This window comes from Rhamphochromis longiceps, linkage group LG14 (assembly GCF_057381845.1).
Source record: "Rhamphochromis longiceps isolate RC_006_pf linkage group LG14, R_longiceps_female_GT1.1, whole genome shotgun sequence".
Taxonomy (NCBI): domain Eukaryota; kingdom Metazoa; phylum Chordata; class Actinopteri; order Cichliformes; family Cichlidae; genus Rhamphochromis; species Rhamphochromis longiceps.
In genome coordinates, this window is record NC_140570.1 from 14,912,329 (window position 1) to 14,936,372 (window position 24,044).

The 24,044-nt window shown below is 41.8% G+C and overlaps 1 protein-coding gene across 1 annotated transcript; it reads left to right on the forward strand.

The window, feature by feature from the left end:
• The first annotated feature begins 1,079 nt into the window (after nucleotides 1-1,079).
• LOC146653806 (acetylcholinesterase-like) lies at nucleotides 1,080-23,426 on the forward strand. The gene is made up of 10 exons (XM_085379406.1): nucleotides 1,080-1,124; nucleotides 1,769-2,068; nucleotides 4,094-4,322; nucleotides 4,525-4,657; nucleotides 4,725-4,876; nucleotides 5,857-6,043; nucleotides 17,857-18,167; nucleotides 20,715-20,924; nucleotides 21,010-21,167; nucleotides 22,916-23,426. The coding sequence occupies exons 2-10, from the start codon at nucleotides 1,777-1,779 to the stop codon at nucleotides 23,008-23,010; spliced, it is 1,767 nt and encodes a 588-aa protein (XP_085235532.1). The 5' UTR covers nucleotides 1,080-1,124; nucleotides 1,769-1,776; the 3' UTR covers nucleotides 23,011-23,426.
• Nucleotides 23,427-24,044: the final 618 nt, after the last annotated feature.

The window sequence follows — 24,044 nt, forward strand, 5'->3', positions numbered from 1 at the left end:
ATAATGAGAATTAAGGAGGCTCTGCGTGACTACATAGAATGATCAAATTAAGTTTCCACGGAGTTCATTAAAAAAAATATATATATTTCCATGTCCAGAATGATAATTATCAGGGCTGGATTTCCTTCTGGGTTATGCTTGGCACCATACCTAATTCAGGTTTGTTAACAATTGCAGATATATTTGTTTTCTTTTCTTTTTTTTAAAGCAGTAACATAACAGTCATAAAAGACAATTCCTTAATTTCATTTTTAGTGCATTCAATACATCCAAGAGTTTACATTAACACAAAAATGCATTCCAGGTTTAATTATGCATTAATTTTCTTATTTACAGTTTCTTAGATCCATTTTCTGCATGCATTACTGTATTAACCTTGAGAAAGAGAGTGTTTCAGAGCAACCTTACATTATAAACCGATGTTTCTTTAGTTTTGTATATTTGTCAGTTACATTTTATTTGGGTTTCTTTTCTAGCTATTTATTTGTGTTTTGCTATTTATTCTAAATGCTGCTAGCAGGGAGTTGCTTCTAATTTTGTTGAACATCTGAAGTTTAATGACAATACAAAGATTCTGATTGTGATATAAATAAAGGGATGTGTCATTATGAAAAGAAACAGCCCATATATATATATATACATATATTTATATATATGTGTGTGTGTGTGTGTGTGTAAATACATTGTTGTAAATCATTAATAAATAAAAAATAACAATGCTACAGCAAGAGTGCATTTTATACATTAATATCACACCAGCACTCACAAATCGTTACAATCATAATACTGCAAATCAAACTTTCCTTTTCCTCTTCAAGAAAATGTATTGTAAAGATAATAAAACTGAAGACTTTATTCACGAAATTTTGCTCTTCACTCAGTCTTTATTATCATTCATAATATGGATGGCAATGTTTTTGTCTTTTACTATTATTAATTGTATTCAGGGAAAGGTAATACTGTGTTGTATTATATAAAATACAAGTAGTACAAGCAGCAGTAGTAGTGGGTGGTGCACTGGGCCGGCCCAGGGATCACTGGACAGAGGTTGTCCATGTTTTCATCCTATCAGTACCGTGCCCTCCTCACTCACTCCAGACAGACACAAACTGCTAGCTGACAAGGTAAGACATCACTAAAGCTTTTATAAACTGGAACTGGCGGATTTAAGTCTTGCAGTCATTTATAATAATCTGTGCATGAGCGCTTGTGTCCCCATTGCGCGCATCGAACCAGCCTTGCGCGATTTTCACTCTAACCTCGATTAGTCTGTGCCTTTTCAAAGTAAGGCGGCTTCACACGTGATCTGCGTGCGTGCAGTTACTTGCACTTTTTATACTCGCCAACAGCTTCAGTATTTGTGAATATCCGAGGATTAAAGATGCTTTTAAAGTGACACTCTGATAGCGGGAATGATCCCCTCTCTCGCTCTCCCTCTCTTTCTCTCTCTCTTTCACACACGTGCGCGCGCGCGCGCACACACACACACACACATGCACACGCACATACACACCCACGGTCTCTGCGCAATATATCCACACACATCGACCCACCCTAAACTTTCTATGACCTGAAGACAAGCTATTTTAGTTAACAAAGGCATGCTTCAATAGTATCTGGAATGCTGGTGTGTTTATCTGCATGTGTTTTTTTGGGGTTTTTTTTAGTGTCTACAAAGTCTTACTTATACTACAATGCTTATTGCACTTAAAAGGTTAAAGTTAGGGCCATATTGTAGTGTAATATGCCTTTATTTTTCTATCCTCAGGATTTTCCATGGCTGCAAACTCTCAGTGTGTACTTCTTGTTATATTGCTTAATTTTCTGACATTATCACTTGGCACTCAAGATGACCTTATGATCAGTACAAGCGATGGGAAAATTCAAGGGAAATTGCTTTCTGTGCTGGGTTCGGATGTTAGAGCCTTTCTTGGAATTCCCTATGGAAAACCACCTGTTGGGAAATTAAGATTCAGAGCGCCAGAGCCAGTAGAGAAATGGGATGGTGTGAAGGATGCTACCAACTTTCCAAATTCCTGCTACCAGATGCCTGATACAGCCTTTCCTGGTAGGACTCACATTAACACAACTGGGCACAATGCATGCACAGACTGTGTAATGGATAGTGCATATCTGTACACTTACATACATATAGCCACTACATAATATGAAATATTCAAAGGACTAAACAAAATCCAAACATAGTATTAACCCTTTAAGACCTACCATAGAACCAAGTCCGCCAGAGCTTATATTATATTTTTACATGCTGTGGAGCCATTTTTGGGAGCATTTCAAGTTGCTATACATCAATACAACCATTATAGCCCAGATTTTAATAATATGTATTCATTAAGTGCATAGTAATTACATAAATTGCAAAAAAGTGCAATAAACTACAAAAAAATTGAAAATCGTTTTTGATTTTTTTAACATATATTTGTAGTTAGAGAAATTTAAGAGTCTTATCCCTCAAAACTGTAAATACAAAAAAGTTGCACAAAATAGTTTCCCACCACAGGAAATTTATTTTGAGTGTCTTCATAGTTTTATTTTTGAAATACACCAATTTTTATACACTGCAGGAAAAATGAAAATAAATATTATACTGCAAATTTGCAAAAAAGCAGCATATGCATCAAAATAAACTATTTCCAGCAGTGCAATATGAGTCCTAAGAATCCCAGAAACGACACAGAAAGTCATAAAGTCAAAGATAACTTTTAAAAAGAGCAGTATAGGCCCTGAGGCCCTGATCGCAAAAAAGACTACATTTCCGCGAAAATGACGTCACTTCCGGTTTCGGGCAGGTAATGGCAGAAATGCAAAAGTTCGCGCTGACGTCTATTCCAACGTAGGAAGTGTTTTGAACAGCTGATCAGATCGGTAAAGCGTGTTTCTGGAATATTATGTTTTTGTTCCTGCAAGTGCTTTTTATGCAGTTTTTGCAAAGATGTAAGTACAACTCCTCCGGTTTCATATGCAAAAAAAATTTTTGCGCTAGCTTACGTGGTTGCAGTGCTACTGGGATTTAAAAATAGTTACGCATAACAGAGCGTTCCCGCTCCGATCGGCTCTAAAGGGTTAAATAAATATTTTCAACATATTTCACATTGCTGTTATTTATATGTTATGTACACATGTTTTATCTAAACAATAACCAGAGAGTTACATTACTATAAATAAATTAATAATATTATTTTATAATTTATTTAAAAATAAAACCTGCAAAAATATTTATCATACCTGATAGCACTAATTCATCACTTGTTTGACTGATAAGTAATCTTCATTTTTTTTCTTTTTAGAGAGAGAGAGAGTTAGGATTGCAATCCACTTTAGACTGTTTTTTAAAAAACATTTTATGTTACCTAAACGCTAGCTTATAAAGGGTAGCATTTTGCTCTCGGACAGTTTTGTCATGCAGAGTTTTTTTTGCACTGTATTCATTTCAGAGTAATGCTTTAGTGGGGAGTGGCAGTTAGGAAACATGATCTCATTCGTAGTGTATGCATTCCCTTTCCCAACTAAACACTTTTTTTAATTGCAAAAGTAAATCTTGGACATGACCCATAAATGTTAAGCAATTTTTTTTTGTATTATTATTTTCTAGACTGATAAAGAATGTATCTCTTACACATTACACTTTCATATATTCCTTAACACGAATACACGAGTCAAAGTTTTCAAATGCCTTTCCCCTCACTCAAAAGAATTACTGCGGTTGGGCTGGCTGTATTTATAGATGAAGCCACCTGTCGGAGATTGTTGAACTACTGCAACGGATACCAGACATATATCAATGTAATAAGCACACTCACTTAATTTAGATATGACATCAGAGATAGAAATGAACCTAACTCACTGTTATCAGGTTGTTGTCAGTGATTCTCATTCTAGGTAAAAACAACCATACAACTGTACATAGTACATTAATGGTAAATTCAAGTTAATTTTTCTTCAAGCTAATAAAATGAAATGGACCGATGAATACATTAATTTGAACTTGTAGATTGCAGTAATGTTGTCCCAATCAGGCTCTTCAAAATTATATAATTATACTACTGCTGTTATCTAACAAAATTCTTTCCAGGGTTCAAAGGTGTAGAAATGTGGAACCCAAACACTCCTCTGAGTGAGGACTGTCTGTACCTCAATGTCTGGTCGCCACGTTTCAACAAAACGCAGCCTGCACCACTTGCCCCTGTCTTTGTCTGGATTCATGGTGGTGGGTTCATCTCAGGAACATCGTCATTGGACATTTACGACGGCCGTTTCCTGAGTAAATCTGAAAGTGTTGTTGTGGTATCAATGAATTACAGGTAAGAGGTAATAAATACTAATAGTAATTAAATATAGCTATTATATGTAACTAGAAACTCTACACATTTATACAAGAAAATAAAATTGAGTATGACAAATCTGGGTGATATTCTTTTTAGAATAATAAGAGTAAGCAATATTGTGATTTAGCTTCAGTCATACATTGTCAGTATGCCTTATTGTTGTGGTCATCAATAACAGATTGGGAGCGTTTGGTTTCCTGTCTCTTCCCGACAACACAAATATCCAGGGTAATGCAGGCCTTTTGGACCAACGCCTGGCTCTTAAATGGGTTGCAAATAATATTGCAGCTTTTGGTGGTGATCCTTCTAAGGTAAATGCCTTAATTCTAGAAAGGTTTTTCACATGTTGAAACAATTTTAATTTGGCATTGTTTCCAGGTTACTCTGTTCGGAGAAAGTGCTGGGTCTGCATCTGTTGGCTTCCAGCTGCTCTCGCCGGGCAGCCAGGATCTTTTTCAAAGGGCTGTGATGCAGAGTGGCTCCCCCAATGCATACTGGGGCACAATTAGTCAGACTGAGGCCTGGGACAGGTAGTGTACATTTTTTTATCATCTTTGTCTTGAGCCAACTTGGTTGACTTAACCCTTGTATCTAGACTGACAAAATGACAAGTGTATTAAAAAGTCTGAAGATTTCCAGAGGCTGAAACCTGATGACTTTGCCTTTAGCTCCAACAATAGGTCGACATTCTCATTCATCCTCTGTCCATATAGGTACCGTTAGGATTTTATCAATACCAATATTGAAACTGATATTACTTACAAATATTAATACATCCTGATAGTCTGATATTATTTCTGATACTACCCTCCAGAGTTTAGTGTAAAAAGAATACACAGCAGTGGCTATAGTTAATTCTGAAGTGTTGGCTAGCACACAAATGGTGTTTTTCATTGCAGTCTTATACTAACCAGGTATCGAGGTGTTTAGTTTTGTGCTTCAGGTCAATGGCTGTGGTGATCCCACACAGTTAAAAATATCCTACTAGAGTGAGGGCTTGGCTGTTGTCCCAGGCTGCAGCTAAGTTTACAAGGATCTGCCAAATTTGAAGATACTTACACACAGTAGTCTTTCTGTATACTGACACGTTTAATTTTAACAATTCTTAGCAATCAGATTAACAGACTAACAAGAACACTGTGGCTTTGCAATAGATAAAAACATATATTATTTTTTGTCAAAAAAGGCTTTGATCACAGTAAAAAATAAATAATAATGTGTGTGTGTGTGTGTGTGTGTGTGTGTGTGTGTGTGTGTGTGTGTGTGTGTGTGTGTGTGTGTGGATATATATTTTCATTCAGTTATATATATTTATCTACTACAAAAAAACATGATTTTTGACTTCAATATTCAGTTCCAAAATCTACATTTGTCTTTCATACTATCTGTGAGATCATATTGTGTGACAATGTGACAATAAAAGTGATTTGATTTGATTTGATTTGATTTGCATTGAATAAAAGTTTGGTTCTATGAGTTCTTCCTTATTTTATTCTTTTTCAATATTTAGGTCTCTTATGCTGGCAAAACTTGTGGATTGTCCCTCATCTCCTGCAGCTCGTCTAGAAGCTTGTCTGCAGCAGGCTGATCCTCAAAAAGTCTCAACCAAGCAATTTGAGGTTCTCACTCAATCGTCACTATTAAGTCTTCCCTTTATGCCTCATGTTGATGGGAACTTCTTACCAGATGCAGTTGATGTGAGTACCCATATTTGGCATTTGGTTGACTTTCTTTAAGAAATATTTTTTTCGCTACATCATGCATCTCCAATAAGTGCTGTTCATACTTGGGTTTAAGGTAGTGTTTCCCAACCACTGTGCCGCGGCACATGGGTGTGCTGTGAAAAATGATCAGGTGTGCCGTGGATGATTAACTGGTTCCACCTGAGTAACGGGCAGTGCGCATGCGCCAACCAGCGTGCAGCCTGTTACAGTCGCTCCTGCTTTTCTCTTAGTTTAGCTCTTTTTTCTTACGTATTCTTTTTTTTTCTGACTTGTATTTTCCTCCGTTTTCTATCTCTTACTGAATCATGTGGATTGAGAGAGTTTTTGTTCTTCTGGTGGCCGTGGAACTGTTACTTTTATCATGGAACGGGACCGCGGCACATCTCCTACACGCACGGACTGTTTACTCCAGAGATCAGCTGATCGCCCTGATGCCGGCCGGCTCGCTGGCCAGGCCCGCAGAAGTGCCCGCAGAAGTACCAGCTGAAATTTGGAGGAAAACACATCGGTGATGCAGAGGTCAAGGACAGAAGAGAAGAAAAAAGGTGACGGTGAGACAGCGGAGGCTCGAAGCGAGGAGGAGGTTTAAACCGTGTCTGCCGTCTATCGTGATGGGAAACGTGCGATCGTTGGCAATTAAAATCGACGAGCTCTCAGCACTGGTACGGAGTCAGAGGGAATACTGAGAGTGTAGCCTGATGTGTTTCACCGAATCATGGCTGCACCAGGTCATTCCCGATGAGAATGCTTCCGTGGAAGGCTTCCACACTGTTCGGGCGGACAGGGACAGCATCGCTAGTGGTAAGCGTAAAGGAGGTGGGCTTGCTGTTTTAGTTAACAACCGGTGGTGTAACCCTGCCAACATAACAATCAAAGAAAGGATTTGTTGCCCGGACACTGAACTGTGTGCTGTTGGACTCAGGCCGTATTATTTACCCAGGGAATTCTCTCACGTCATCTTGGTGGCTGTTTATGTACCCCCCTCTGCTAACCCCACAGCTGCATGTGACACTATCCACTCTGCCATAGCTCGGCTACAGACTCAGCACCCGAGTGCCTTTATTGTGATCTCGGGTGACTTCAACCATGTATCACTGGACAATACACTACCAACATTCAAACAATATGTGGACTGTCCCACCAGGGGAGAGAAAACTTTAGACTTACTGTATGCTAACGTCAAGGATGCATACAGCTCCTCCTCCCTCCCCCCACTTGGTAGGTCAGATCATAACCTGATTCACCTCACCCCCCGCTATGTGCCAATTGTGAGGAGGGAACCTGTGACCACCAGGACTGTTAGGAGGTGGTCAGAGGAGGCAATAGCGGAACTACAGGGCTGTTTCGAGGTGACCGACTGGGAAACACTCTGTGAGCCTCACGCCGAGGACATCAATGGGCTTACTGAGTGTATCACAGGCTACATAACTTTCTGCACCGACTCCATTGTTCCAGCTCAGACTGTTCATTGTTACCCAAATAACAAGCCGTGGGTGACTAAGGACATCAAAGCCCTCCTCAACAACAAGAAGAGGGCTTTCAGAGGGGGCAACAAAGAGGAGGTGAGGAAGGTCCAGGTGTTACTAAAGGACAAGATCAGAGAGGCTAAGGACAATTACAGGAGGAAGCTGGAGTGGAAACTCCAGCAGAACAGCATGAGAGAGGTGTGGAGGGGCATGAAGACCATCACTGGATTCAGGCCAACCAACAGCAGGGGAGCTGAGGGAGGTGAGAATAGAGCCGACGAGTTGAATCTGTTTTTCAATAGATTCGACACCACAGTGTCTGCTCCCACCCCCACAACCTCACCTGCAGTCAGCCTGGAATCCAGAGCCACACCACTGTGCCAGCCTCTCTCTTCACATGTTGCCTCCTGTGAGATTCCTGACACCCCTCCCCCACCCATCACCTTCACTCAATACCAGGTTGAGATGCAAATGAGGAGACTTCACTCAGGCAAGTCTGCTGGACCAGACGGAGTGAGTCCCCTTGTCCTCAAGACCTGTGCCCCCCAGCTGTGTGGAGTCTTTCATAAACTGTTTATGCTGAGTCTGAGTCTGCAGAGGGTCCCGGTGATGTGGAAGACATCATGCCTCGTCCCTGTACCAAAGACGCCTCGTCCCAGTGGCCCCCAGGATTACAGGCCCGTGGCACTGACCTCCCACATCATGAAGACCCTGGAAAGGCTCATCCTGGACCAGCTGCGACCCATAGTAAGACCACATCTGGATCCCCTTCAGTTCGCTTATCAGCCTCGTCTCGGAACAGAGGACGCCATCATCTACCTGCTCAATCGTGTCTACACCCATCTGGACCAGCCGGCGAGCACTGTGAGGGTCATGTTTTTTGACTTTTCCAGTGCTTTCAACACCATCAGGCCGACCCTCCTGGGTGACAAGTTAGCAGCGATGCAGGTGGATGCTTCTCTGGTGTCCTGGATTGTTGATTACCTGACAGGAAGACCACAATATGTACGTCTCCCACAGTGTGTGTCTGACAAGGTGATTAGCAACACAGGGGCACCACAGGGGACTGTCCTCTCCCCCTTCCTCTTCACCCTCTACACCACAGACTTCAGCCACTGCACAGAGACCTGCCATCTTCAGAAGTTTTCTGATGACTCTGCGGTGGTTGGATGCATCAGCAGGGATGATGAGACAGAGTACCGGGCTGTGGTCGACTCCTTTGTCACGTGGTGTGAGCAGAATCATCTGCAGCTCAACGTGGCAAAGACCAAGGAACTGATCGTGGACTTCAGGAAGACCAGGAAACACTTGACCCCTGTTTCAATCCAGGGGGTCAGTGTTGACATTGTGGAGGACTATAAATACCTTGGAGTACACATTGACAATAAACTGGACTGGGCTAAAAACACCACAGCACTTTACAGGAAGGGCCAGAGTCGTCTCTATTTTTTGAGGCGACTGAGGTCCTTCAACATCTGCCAGAAAATGCTGAGGATTTTCTATGAGTCTGTTGTGGCCAGTGCGATCCTCTATGCTGTTGCATGCTGGGGGAGCAGGCTGAGGGTCGCAGATGCCAACAGACTTAATAAACTGATCCGTAAGGCCAGCAATGTTGTGGGGATGGAGCTGGACTCCCTCAAGGTGGTGTCGGAGAGGCGGATGCTGTCCAAGATAAAGACAATGTTGGATAACACCTCCCACCCACTCCATGACATGTTGGTCAGTCACAGGAGCTCGTTCAGTGAGAGACTGAGATTACCGAAAAGCACCACTGAACGACACAGGAAATCATTCCTGCCTGTGGCCATCTCCCTGTACAACGCATCCACTTAACACACTGTTTGCTGCTACAACTACACGTTTCTTTTCCAAATATTTATTTATAAGTGACTTATGTATGTATGTATGTATATATATGTATATATTGTACTATTCTTAGTTAGCGTATTGTCTGTCTTGTCTTAATGTTGGTTTAAAATGGAGCACTGTAACAAAAAATAATTTCCCCCAGGGATCAATAAAGTATTCTGATTCTGATTCTGATTCTGATTCAGAACAATTACATTCTCTTCAAATAGAGGGCAATACAACTATCTGCTCTAATTAAATTGGTTGCCAACTGACAGTAAAATAGTAGAAGACGAAGAATAAATGACATAATAATCATGCTGTGAGTGAGACAACGCAGCACATAATAGCAATAGATAAATATTTGAAAAGAAAAAGTAGTCAATCTGACCTGGATCCTGGAAAAAATTCCTACCCAGATGAGCAAATTTTCCTATATTTGGTGCGCGGGAAAAATATCAATGTGCTTTCTGTGACATTTTTGTTTGGTGGTGTGCCGTGTGATTTTTATAATGTGAAATATGTGGCGTGGCTCCAAAATGTTGGGAAACACTGGTTTAAGGAAAAAGTTGCATGCAACCAGTCCACATGTTGTCAAAAGAAAAAAAATAAACGTTTATACAATCAAAGGGAAGTATACCCTCTTTAATTCTAAGGTTATACATGAAAAAAAAATCACAATTATCTGGTTTTTACCAGATTAAATAAAATACAACCTTAGATGAACTACAGTACATGGCATCTTGCACCGAGTGATTTTTTAGTTATTAAAAACAAAGTTAAAGAAGCAGTGTGTGGAAAAAAAATATTTAAAAAAAAAGTATACACTGTGACTCAGTAGCTTGTAGAACCATTTTCCACAGGAATAACTTGATGTAACTGCTTTATGTACGACTTCATGACTCTTCATCACTTTTGGCCCACTCTTCTTTACAATGTTGCTTCAGTTCATTGAGGTTAATGGACATTTGCTTATGCACAAGTCTCTTGACATCCCACCACAAACACTTGGTCTGGATTTTTTTTTTTCATTCTGATGTAGATTTGCTGGTGTGCCTAGGTTAATTGTCCTGTTGCATGACCCAGTTTTGCCTAAGGTTAAGCTGTTAGGGAGACTGCTTCACATTTGAGCCTACTATCACAATCCCATCTCCACATTGGTCCTGTCTATCTAAAGGACATTGTTCCAGAAGTTTTGTGACTTCTTCAGTTGCAATTTTGCAACCTAAGCCATGCTGTCATGTTCAGTTTTGAGAGATAATTTCAGTTGTACTATCATGAATTTTAGTATTTAATATACTAGCAGAGGACTGTTGTAGCTATCTGGCTTTTTATAATTTCTCTCATCATTATGTGGTCTAATGTTGGATCACTTAAGAATGATGGACATCACATTGTTTGGAAATGGCCTTCCCAGACTGATGGGCAGAAACAGTTGATTCCTTGTAATCATGGCTAATATGTTTTCTGTCAACACATACTTGAATGCTCCAGACTATATATATATATATATATATATATATATATATATATATATATATATATATACAACCTAGTATCACAGCAAAGCGTTTACTAGACAACTAGACATGCTAGTCTATTTCACGATTTGACTCTCCAAAATGTGAAATGGCAACACATGCAGAGGTTGCATTACCAGCAGGGGGAGATAATATGAAGTATATTCCAGAGTTGTTAATTGTAAGAAATGATTAAGATAGGTGGCTAATATGTATATATATATATGTAACTGTGTTTAATAATAATGTCTGCTTAAACACCTTCCCTTGATTATTTTCATGTTGGCTTGAAATAAAATATCTCCCTCTGCTGTTACTGTAGCTTGCTGCAACTTCTGCGTTTGGAGATATATATATATATATATATATATATATATATATATATACACTCAACAAAAATATAAACGCAACACCTTTGTTACTACTCCCATTCCCCATGGGATGGACGTAGAGACCTAAAATTCATTCCAGATACACAATATAACCATCCCTCCCAAACAGTGGTCACAAATCAGTCCAAATGTGTGGTAGTGGGCACATCTGCTATATTGAGATAATCCATCCCACCTCACAGGTGTGCCACATCAGGATGCTGATGTGACATCATGAGTAGTGCACAGGTGTACCTCAGACTGCCCACAACAAAAGGCCACCCTGGAATGTGCAGTTTTGTCTCACAGCAAAATGCCACAGATGCCACAAGCAATGAGGGAGCGTGCAATTGGCATGCTGACAGCAAGAATGTCAACCAGATCTGTCGCCCGTGCATTGAACGTTCATTTCTCAACCATAAGCCGTCTCCACAGGCGTTTCAGAGAATATGGCAGCACATCCAACCGGCCTCACAACCGCAGACCTCGTGTAACCACACCAGCCCAGGACCTCCACATCCAGCAGGTTCACCTCCAAGATCGTCTGAGACCAGCCACCCAGACAGCTGCTGGAACAATTGGTTTGCACAACCAAACAATTTCTGCACAAACTGTCAGAAACCGTCTCAGGGACGCTCAACTGCATGCCCGTCGTCCTCATCGGGGTCTTGACCTGACTCCAGCTCGTCGCCGTAACAGACTTGTGTGGGCAAATGCTCACATTCGATGGCGTCTGGCACGTTGGAGAGGTGTGCGCTTCACGGATGAATCATGGTTCACATTGTTCAGGGCAGATGGCAGCTGAGAATGTCCCAGTTCTTGCATGGCCAGCATACTCACCGGACATGTCACCCATTGAGCATGTTCGGGATGTGCTTGACCGGCGTATACGACAGCGTGTACCAGTTCCCACGAATATCCAACAACCTCGCACAGCCATTGAAGTGGAGTGCACCAACATTCCACAGGCCACAATTGACAATCTGATAGACTCCATGCGACTATGTGTTGCACTGCACGAGGCAAATGGTGGTCACACCAGATACTGACCGGTTCTGGGTCCCCAGACCCCCAATAGCGCAAAAAACTGCACATTCCAGGGTGGCCTTTTGTTGTGGGCAGTCTGAGGTACACCTGTGCACTACTCATGATGTCACATCAGCATCCTGATGTGGCACACCTGTGAGGTGGGATGGATTATCTCAATATAGCAGATGTGCCCACTACCACACATTTGGACTGATTTGTGACCACTGTTTGGGAGGGATGGTTATATTGTGTATCTGGAATGAATTTTAGGTCTCTACGTCCATCCCATGGGGAATGGGAGCAGTAACAAAGGTGTTGCGTTTATATTTTTGTTGAGTGTATATATATCGTAGTGGTTAGACTACACGCCTTTGGAACAGAGGATCGCAAGTTCGATTCCTGCCTGGGGCGTCTGTATCCAGTAAGGGTGCTAAGGCTAGACCCCCTATGCTAAGCAAGCCTACCGCAGACATGAGCGAGACAGATAAATATGAAGGCATGCTGGCTCGGACGTCGCCCGGATCAACAAGGTCCGCGTCAGGTGTTGAGGAACCAGGGCACCCTGACGACAAGTGGGCTACTGGAACAAGAAGGCATCAGTGGGCAAGAGACGAAAACAGGGCATTGTTGGAATGCTACTACGCAAGTAACCCCGGCGGAAGGGGCTACATGAATAGGATGCGGGACCTATGGATTCTTCGATATCCAACATCCACAATGACGGCGAAACAACTAGTAGCTCAGTGTTCCAACATTCGAAAGAAGGGACTGCTCTCACAGCTAGAGATTGACGAGGTACAACACAAATGCTATGGCAAGGAGGAGTCAGGACGCCAGGTCAGGGGGGAGATATCATCACCCCCACCCGAGATTGGGTACATAGCCCCAAGTCCGATAGGAGAAGGATCGTTGAGTGCGAGAGGAACTGACCTGAAAAATAGGATCATGGCCAAGCTTGAAACCTGTATCCCCCGTAGTCGGTTACCAAGATTACGTGAAGTACCCTCAGAAGGTCTGCTAGATGATGTTAATGCAGCACTACGGACGATACCTACAACCACGATTACCGACACTAACAAGCTGATCTACAATACGGCAGCGGTGATCAGTGAGATGCTTGGCTACAAGTTGAACAGCCACAAGGGGCAGTACCCTCCATGGAGAAGGAGGCTAGAGGGCAACATCAAAGTAGCACGGAGGGAGGTTAGCCAACTAACGGAGTTGCAGAAAGGTGCGACAAAGAAGGTGCATAAGAAATACAGCAAGCTGTCCATACCTGAGGCCTTGGAAACTGCCAAGCAAAGACTCATAGCCTTGGCCAGCCGCTTGAGGAGGTACACCAGAGAGATAGAAGGCAGGAGAATAAACCAGCTGTTCTCCACAGAACCAGCAAAGGTGTACTCTCAGTGGCAAGGGAACAATAAGAGAACAGCACCACCAAGGCTGGAGATGGAGCAATACTGGAAGAGCATATGGGAGAAGGACGCAACCCATAATGGCAATGCTCAGTGGCTAGTGGATCTGAGGGCAGACCACAGCGACCTCCCTGAACAGGGTCCAGTAACCATCACAGTGGCAGATATCCAAGAAAGGGTCTCCAGTATGAAGAGTTGGACAGCACCAGGGCCCGACATGGTTCACGCCTACTGGCTAAAGAAGCTGACTGCACTCCACGAGCGTCTGGCAGCACAAATGAACCAGCTGCTAGTTAACGAGAGACACCCGGAATGGCTAACCGAAGGTCGGACGGTCCTGATCCCCAAGGACCCCAAGAAGGGACCGGTCCCCTCCAACTACCGACCAATAACCTGCCTCAGTACTACATGGAAGCTCCTGTCAGGCATCATATCGGCTAAGATGAACAGGCACATGGGTCAATACATGAGCGGGACACAGAAAGGAATTGGCAAGAATACCAGAGGCGCAAAACACCAGCTACTGGTAGACAGAACAGTCAGCCGAGACTGCAAGACCAGACTGACCAACCTGTGCACTGCCTGGATTGATTACAAGAAGGCCTATGACTCAATGCCCCACAGCTGGATACTGGAATGCCTAGAATTGTACAAGATCAATGGGACCCTAAGAGCCTTCATCAGGAACTCAATGGGGATGTGGCGCACAAATCTAGAGGCCAACCCCAAGCCCATAGCACAAGTCACCATCAAGTGCGGGATCTACCAAGGAGATGCTCTGTCCCCACTGCTGTTCTGCATAGGCCTGAACCCCCTCAGTGAGATCATTAACAAGACTGGCTACGGATACCGACTACAGAACGGAGCAGTTGTCAGCCACCTCCTGTACATGGATGACATCAAGCTGTATGCCAAGAATGAACGAGACATCGATTCACTGATCCACACTACCAGGCTATACAGCAATGACATTGGAATGTAGTTTGGACTGGAGAAGTGTAGTCGGATGGTAACAAAGAGAGGGAAGGTAGTCAGAACTGAGGGGATTGAACTACCAGAAGGCAACATTGCAGACGTAGAGGACAGTTACAAGTACCTGGGGATCCCGCAGGCGAATGGGAACCATGAAGAGGCCGCTAGAAAAGCTGCAACCACCAAGTACCTGCAGAGGGTCAGGCAAGTCCTGAGGAGTCAGCTGAATGGTAAGAACAAGATCCGGGCCATCAACACGTACGCCCTGCCCGTGATCAGGTACCCTGCTGGGGTAATAGGCTGGCCAAAGGAGGAGATAGAAGCCACTGACATAAAGACAAGAAAGCTCCTTACCATGCATGGAGGGTTTCACCCCAAGTCCAGCACCCTGAGGCTGTACGCTAAGTGCAAGGAAGGGGGCCGGGGACTGGTGAGTGTCAGAACCACAGTCCAGGATGAGACAACGAACATCCAAGAATACATTGGGAAGATGGCCCCAACTGACAGAGTGCTCAGTGAATACCTCAGGCAGCAGAAACCCAAGAAAGAGGAGGGAGACGAGGAACCATCATGGAAGGACAGGCCCCTGCACGGTATGTACCACCGGCAGATAGAGGGGGTGGCTGATATCCAGAAATCCTACCAGTGGCTGGACAAAGCTGGACTGAAAGACAGCACAGAGGCACTAATCATGGCAGCACAAGAACAAGCTCTGAGTACAAGATCCATAGAGGCTGGGGTCTATCACACCAGGCAAGACACCAGGTGTAGGCTGTGTAAAGATGCCCCAGAGACAATCCAGCACATAACAGCAGGGTGCAAGATGCTAACAGGCAAGGCATACATGGAACGCCATAACCAAGTGGCCGGCATAGTGTACAGGAACATCTGTGCCGAGTATAACCTGGAAGTCCCGAGGTCAAAATGGGAGATGCCCCCAAGGGTGGTGGAGAATGACCGAGCTAAGATCCTGTGGGACTTCCAGATACAGACGGACAAAATGGTGGTGGCTAACCAACCGGACATAGTGGTGGTAGACAAACAGAAGAAGACGGCCGTAGTGATCGATGTAGCGGTTCCAAATGACAGCAACATCAGGAAGAAGGAACACGAGAAGCTGGAGAAATACCAAGGGCTCAGAGAAGAGCTCGAGAGGATGTGGAGGGTGAAGGTAACAGTGGTCCCCGTGGTAATCGGAGCACTAGGTGCGGTGACTCCCAAGCTAGGCAAGTGGCTCCAGCAGATCCCGGGAACAACATCAGAGATCTCTGTCCAGAAGAGCGCAGTCCTGGGAACAGCTAAGATACTGCGCAGGACCCTCAAGCTCCCAGGCCTCTGGTAGAGGACCCGAGCTTGAAGGATAAACCGCCCGCAGGGGCGTGCTGGGTGTTTATATATATATATATATATATATATGTGTGTGTATGTATGTATGTATGTATGTATATATATATATGTGTGTGTATTTGCGTGTTTGTGTACAGGGAGTGCAGAATTATTAGGCAAATGAGAATTTTGTCCACATCATCCTCTTCATGCATGTTGTCTTACTCCAAGCTGTATAGGCTCGAAAGCCAACTACCAATTAAGCATATTAGGTGATGTGCATCTCTGTAATGAGAAGGGGTGTGGTCTAATGACATCAACACCCTATATCAGGTGTGCATAATTATTAGGCAACGTCCTTTCCTTTGGCAAAATGGGTCAAAAGAAGGACTTGACAGGCTCAGAAAAGTCAAAAATAGTGAGATATCTTGCAGAGGGATGCAGCAGTCTCAAAATTGCAAAGCTTCTGAAGCGTGATCATCGAACAATCAAACGTTTCATTCAAAATATGGTAAATGGTAAATGGCCTGTATTTATATAGCGCTTTAGTCCCTAAGGACCCCAAAGCGCAAAATAGTCAACAGGGTCGCAAGAACCGTGTGGAAAAACCAAGGCGCAAAATAACTGCCCATGAACTGAGAAAAGTCAAGCGTGCAGCTGCCAAGATGCCACTTGCCACCAGTTTGGCCATATTTCAGAGCTGCAACATCACTGGAGTGCCCAAAAGCACAAGGTGTGCAATACTCAGAGACATGGCCAAGGTAAGAAAGGCTGAAAGACGACCACCACTGAACAAGACACACAAGCTGAAACGTCAAGACTGGGCCAAGAAATATCTCAAGACTGGTTTTTCTAAGGTTTTATGGACTGATGAAATGAGAGTGAGTCTTGATGGGCCAGATGGATGGGCCCGTGGCTGGATTGGTAAAGGGCAGAGAGCTCCAGTCCGACTCAGACGCCAGCAAGGTGGAGGTGGAGTACTGGTTTGGGCTGGTATCATCAAAGATGAGCTTGTGGGGCCTTTTCGGGTTGAGGATGGAGTCAAGCTCAACTCCCAGTCCTACTGCCAGTTTCTGGAAGACACCTTCTTCAAGCAGTGGTACAGGAAGAAGTCTGCATCCTTCAAGGAAAACATGATTTTCATGCAGGACAATGCTCCATCACACGCGTCCAAGTACTCCACAGTGTGGCTGGCAAGAAAGGGTATAAAAGAAGAAAAACTAATGACATGGCCACCTTGTTCACCTGATCTGAACCCCATTGAGAACCTGTGGTCCATCATCAAATGTGAGATTTACAAGGAGGGAAAACAGTACACCTCTCTGAACAGTGTCTGGGAGGCTGTGGTTGCTGCTGCATGCAATGTTGATGGTGAACAGATCAAAACACTGACAGAATCCATGGATGGCAGGCTTTTGAGTGTCCTTGCAAAGAAAGGTGGCTATATTGGTCGCTGATTTGTTTTTGTTTTGTTTTTGAATGTCAGAAATGTATATTTGTGAATGTGGAGATGTTATATTGGTTTCACTGATAAAAATAAATAATTGAAATGGGTATATATTTGTTTTTTGTTAAGTTGCCTAATAATTATGCACAGTAATAGTCACCTGCACACACAGATATCCCCTTAAAATAGCTAAAACTAAAAACTACTTCCAAAAACATTCAGCTTTGATATTAATGAGTTTTTTGGGTTCATTGAGAACATGGTTGTTGTTCAATAATAAAATGATTCCTCAAAAATACAACATGCCTAATAATTCTGCACTCCCTGTGTAAATGTATAAACAAATTAACTTCACAAAAACAACTAAACAACTTTCTCTCTTCCTTCTGCAGGTACTTCTAAGTTCTGGTAACTTTGCAAAGAAAGATGTGATGTTTGGTTTAAATAAGGATGAAGGGACATATTTTGCTGTTTATGCAGTCCCTGGATTTAATAACACCGGTCAGAGTCTCATCACTAGAAAGGAATTCTTGGCAGGAGTGACGCTTGCAATGGATACTGCGAGTGATGTCATGAGAGACGCAGCCATTTTCCATTACACGGATTGGACAGATGTGGACAACAGGGTGAAAAACCGTGACTCTGTATGTAGTCTTGTTGGAGATCAAATGTTCATTTGTCCAGTGCTCGACTTTGCTCACAGGTAATGAGTAATTCTTATTGATCATATTTTTTAGTCACAGTTAATAAACTCAAAAATGACTAATTAAAGTCTCAGAATTGTATTGATAGTTGTTTTTTAAGAACATCCAGTAGCATGCTACATCAAACAAGGTGAGATTTGTTCAAGATACTATGGCGTAGTAGTATCTTACAGTAACAGTAGTAAAGCAATGAATACATTTAAATGTCAACTTAAAAAAAGGTGCTGCAATGGTGAGATTGTGTGTGAATATTTGTTATGAGACTTTTTCTGGTAAGCACAAGAAAAATGGTTATGGATATATCGGGAATGTTTTTCCATGTATTTTTCATCACTCCACTTTACAACATATGTGCTTCAAAAATCAATATTGGGGAGAATCAGGGTAATATTAAAACTGATTTCTTTTTCTTTTACGCAATGGTAAGAATAAGATCAAAGGTATCAATCCATATGCGCCAGGTCAGATAGCACACTGAAATAAAAAGGTGGTCACAGAAGAAGATAGATAAGACTGATGTCAAGACACAAAAACTCCACACAGTCCATGAAGGGTTCTGTTGGGTCTGTGTTTCCACAAGCCTCGCTAATTCTAGAGACTTATTCATCATGAAGAAAAAAAGACAGTCGATTGATCAATCACTTGCGCAAGGGAGGCCTGTGTCCACCACGAAAATGACCTCGACGACGACCTCCCTTACTGCCCTTTTTATTGAGACACAGTTCACACAAAACACGTCAGAACAAAGCCACGCCCACATGGTTCTAAGAAAAGGCATTGTATGTATATGTGTGAACTTCTGTATCTAAGTAAGAATGTGTGTGTGTGTGTGTGTGTGTGTGTGTGTGTGTGTGTGTGTGTGTGTCAGACCTCCAATTCAATTCAATTTCAATTCAATTTCTTTATTGTCCTGCTGACCAAAGGGTCGTAAACACAGGAAGCTTACATCAAAAGAAGCAGATCTTCCAGATAGGATGTATCTGCAATAAAACATTACAGCCCCCCCATCCAGAACCTCGAGAATCTGGCTGTATCCATGCTGCCCTCCTGCTGCTGTTGATCTCTTTGATTGAGGCCAGTGATCAGCTGCATCCCTCTCTACAATTGTTTGAAATTATTCAACTGGAGTTTGGTTTCCAGCTTCTCTCTGTAGGTATCTTTACACTTTCTCAGCCCTGCCTTTAGGTCATGGTGTAGGTTTCTCAACTTGTCCTTGTTCCCAGGCCTGAAGATCCTCTACTTTTCATTCAGCATGTCCCAGTATGCAGTCTCACTGGCTTGGTGGCAACAGGAAGTCTTAGAACTGCAAGAACATACTGAGATGTTAACAGGACCTGGTTTTGGTCTGATCTACATAGTTGGCGAGGGCAGTGGCTTTGTATACATCCTGCATGTTTGCGTGCAGAAGATCCAAAGTTTTATTTTTTCATGTTTTGACCAGATACTGCTTTAAAGTTGGCATAGTGGAGGCTAGATATGGTTGAAACCGCCAGTGATGGTGATGAAAGGCTCTGGGGGTTTATGCTTTAGGTCAGTGAAAGTCCCGTGTGTGATGTCACATGCTGCTGACCCATTAGCTGCTACATAAACACGTATTAATATAGCGGAGAATTCTCATCGTAGATAACATGTCCTGGATTGCATCACCATTTATTAACAAACACTGCAATCTCTCCATCTTTTCTTCTTATTGCTCAGCTTGGCGTCTTTGTCAGCCAAACTATGAAAAAGTCTGATACTGTGGTGGTGTGGTCCAGGTACCTTTGTAAAGCATAATACACTGCGCTCCCGATACTGCCGATTACTCTGATGCTTTACCAGTTATCCACTTTTAAGAGACCTCACATTCCCCATGACGACCGGTGGAAAGGAGGGTTTATGTTTCCTTCTCCTTGATTATATTCTTACTCTGGCCTGGCACTGATTACGTCACCTTTTGAGTTCCTGCAGGATGACCGGTCTGGCTACAGGCAGCAGTGTTGTGTTTTTGAAAGTGCCAGATCCTGAGTGTGAGAGTGCCAGGTCCTGAGTGTATAGAAACACAGAGCCATTCCACTCAGTCTTACCCCTCATCATGACAAATATAAAAAAGACAGTGAGGACCATAAAATTACAAAAAAGACGACTAAGGTCTATAGTTTGTAAAAACTGAAATCTAAAAAAAAAAGACAAAAAGGACACTATGAATAAAACCGCAAAACACACTTAACTACGGAAGCTGCTGCAACAAACCGCAATTCTCACAACATCTAGAGACTAAGAACAAGAACAAGACTCAACTCTTATGTTCTTGCGATTATTGCAAACAAATCCTGACAAAACACTGACAAATAGAGCTGGTTTAAAGAAATGCCACCTTACTAATAGTTTAAAACTGCAAACCAATATAAAAATGACAATTACTAACACTAACAATGTTTCTGCATTTTTTGTGTTTTTTCCTCAGTTTGTATGAACCACTTTATTTATTTTTCTGTTATGTTTCATCCATCTTGAGCTAACCTGTTGTAATATAATAATATATCTCTGTTATTTACACTTTGCAGGCTCTCTCAACATGGTGGTAAGCCTTTTGTATATTTATTTGATCACCACTCATCAGTCAATCCCTGGCCAGAGTGGATGGGTGCTATGCATGGGTATGAGATAGAATTTGTATTCGGAATGCCTCTGAATGCATCTCTGGGATACACAAAGGAGGAAGTTAATATGACCAAGAAGTTTATGAAACACTGGGCCAACTTTGCTCGTACAGGGTAAGCATAACCAGATGGTCAGACACTCACTCAACTAGTGTGAAGACCCTGATGATTCTTAGAACTGATTTATTGTCTGTTTCAGAAATCCAGGCCTTGAGGGAGCTAAGTGGCCCGTGTTTACTGTTCAAGAGCAGAAGTATGTCACACTGAATTATAAACATCCAGAAGAAAAGACAATGATGAAAGCCAAAGAATGTCAGCTCTGGAGCAAATTTATCCCAAAAGTCCAAAGCGTGTCAGGTTGGATACACAAACACCTACACACATACATGCATGACACATATATAAAGATCACTCTATATAGTCTAAATGAAAGTATATTTTCTTTAAATTTGGCAGGTTTAAAATGAATCTTAAATATAATCTCAGATGAAGTAAAAAAAAATTACATATTCCACAGTGTCATTATTTACTTTAAAAAAATGAAGCCGTCTCTGAAAAAGTAAGTGCTTCTGTAGGAATAAAGAGGGTGATCTACAGTCAGGTGTTGCTACTCAGATCTATTTGATTAACTGGTCACCACCAAGTGTGAACGCGTATAATAACTGAAATGTTGCCAGTTTGCTGGTCTGGAGGATTTGAGGAAAATACATCAGCCATCTCTTAGAAGAAACAATTGTTGCTGGGATATAGGGCTATTTCCAAAGAATTTAAGTCCTTCAATTATTAACCAGTGGAAAACATTAAAGACAGTTGCCAAGCACACCAGGAATGGATGTCTCAGCAAATTCACTTAAGGTTCAACACGTTTGAGGGAAGTTTTTACTTCCCTGCCCTGCGAACCAAAACTTATTTGTGCTTAAATGGAGGGAACAATACTGAGCCAGCTATATTGGTGTGTTTATCACAAGAGCTTGTCACATACAAAGACATGAAAAGTTCAAAAAATATAATTTAAGCATCATTTACAGCACTGTACTCAGGGGGTTAAATCGGGCCAGAATGATTTTATTGCACTTTTGGTGTAGATGTCATGAATTGTAGGACTGTACCTAGCACAAGAGAAGGGGAGAGAGCATAAAGATTTTAATGCTTTTTTAAGTGGCAGCTAATTTCAAAAGTTTTTATAACCTTCACAAATATCAGCAAACACACAAACTATTTATGTGCACAGTTTGTCTGTTAGCTAAAGTTACAGCTAATGTCCTTGAAATAGCTACTTTTTTTCTTTGCATTGTACTTCTGCTAAGGTAAAACTTTCTGTATTTTTTCACCTCTGCTTATTTTAAAAAACGAACCCTAATGTAAAGAAGAGTGCACCAAAATTCATCCACAACAATGTGAGAGGCTGATAAAGTCAAATAGAAAATGATCACTTCAAATTATTGCTTCTAAAGTTGGTTCTGGAAGCTATTGAAAAATATGTCACTCTTAGTTTTTCATAGCCTTTTTTTGCATTTTGTCTTAGTTTTTGTTAAATAATGACACTAATGTCCACCACATTCTTTCTCTCAGTTTCTGTTTTTCCAATTTTAACATCCTGTAAGGACTAGATACTTTTTCATTATATCTTAATATGTAACACTTTAGAAGATATAGAGAGTGTACATTTGTTAACCATTACTGTAGTTATCTGTAGTAGGAGGCATTACATCAGGTTTTGTTAGGAAGGCGTTTAGCTTGTGGAGGAGAGTTTTATTCTGTCTTGCTCCCCTTGTGTTTCACCTAAGTTTTGGAGGTCTAAGTGGGAGGAGAGGAGGGTCAGTCATCACTTCTCTGAGCATAGATCACACAAGGGTGAATAATACTGATACACCTCCACAATTAAACTTACTGTGGAATCATACACCACATAGCAGAATGATTAAATATTTTTTATTGGAAAAAGGAAAGGACAAAAAAAGAGAAACATCTAACAGTACACACACACACACACACACACACACACACACACACACACACACACACACACACACGTGTAAACTAAAGCCGAAAGATTCTTTGTGAAATAACATCATCATGATGTTCTTGTGCTTTTTTCTCCACAGATAAACTGGTGTCTTGTCATAATGCAAGTGGGATTATACTCCGCTGTAATTATTTGTTCCTGCTCATGTTATTGGCTATAACTTTAACCTACTGATGGACTGAAGAGGCCTGTCTTCTACAAAGTTGAAGTCTGGTAAATGTAAATTTACCAGACAGAAAGGAGACGTGGCGTGTGTCGGTGCCTGTTGTGCCAATATATCAGAGTCCCAGTAAAGCATTGTCAATTGTTAATCCAGCTGTGCATAACATATATAAAAAAAGATGAACAAGGATGTAAACACAAAGTCACAAAAGGATGGTATTACACTTGGTAATATGCCTAATTCAAATTGCTTAACAATTACAGATAGAGTTGCTCTTTCTAAAGCAATAAAACATAATCATCAATCAAAATTATCACTGTATTTGACAAAAAATGTATTCCTCTTTCAGTTATACATAATTTTTTTGTATGCATGCACTGTTGTATTTACTCTCAGACAGTGAATTCTCAGTAACTCAATGATGACAATAAAGGGTTGAACTGTTATGAAGAAAAAACTTTTGACATTTAAACAATTGTATGCAGAAAGTCTCATCATTCGATGTGAACAGGATGAACATATGGATATGGTACATATGTCCAATAGAGGATGCTGACAGCTAATGTGAGCAGGTTGAAGGATGACCCTGTGACCCTTTACCACTGGTCTTCCAATTCAAAATAATGTCTGGGATCTGCACCGGAGTGCATGGACTGCACAGGCAGTCACCTTTGACATGGGGCATTGGGCTCAAGTCATTTAACTATTCCATTAAAAAAAACAAAAAAACATTTAACAATAAATTAATACAAATATATTTGCACTCACACATACTATGTCCAGAGGTTATAAACTAAAATGTGCAAGAGTGCCCATTTACAGTTTTAAAGAGTACAACAAGCGTACAATTTGTACAATTAGTAGACCTAGTATGTTTGATTTGTTGTGTACCCTGAGTCTACATTTAGAGGCTGTTTTTAAAATTACTTTAAAACACAATCCGAAAACTCATAGAAAATGTAGCCATGTAGAAAAATTACTGAGATTGAAGAGGCAAAGCAGGAGACAAACAACAGACATATTTTATCTGAGTACACCACACCCT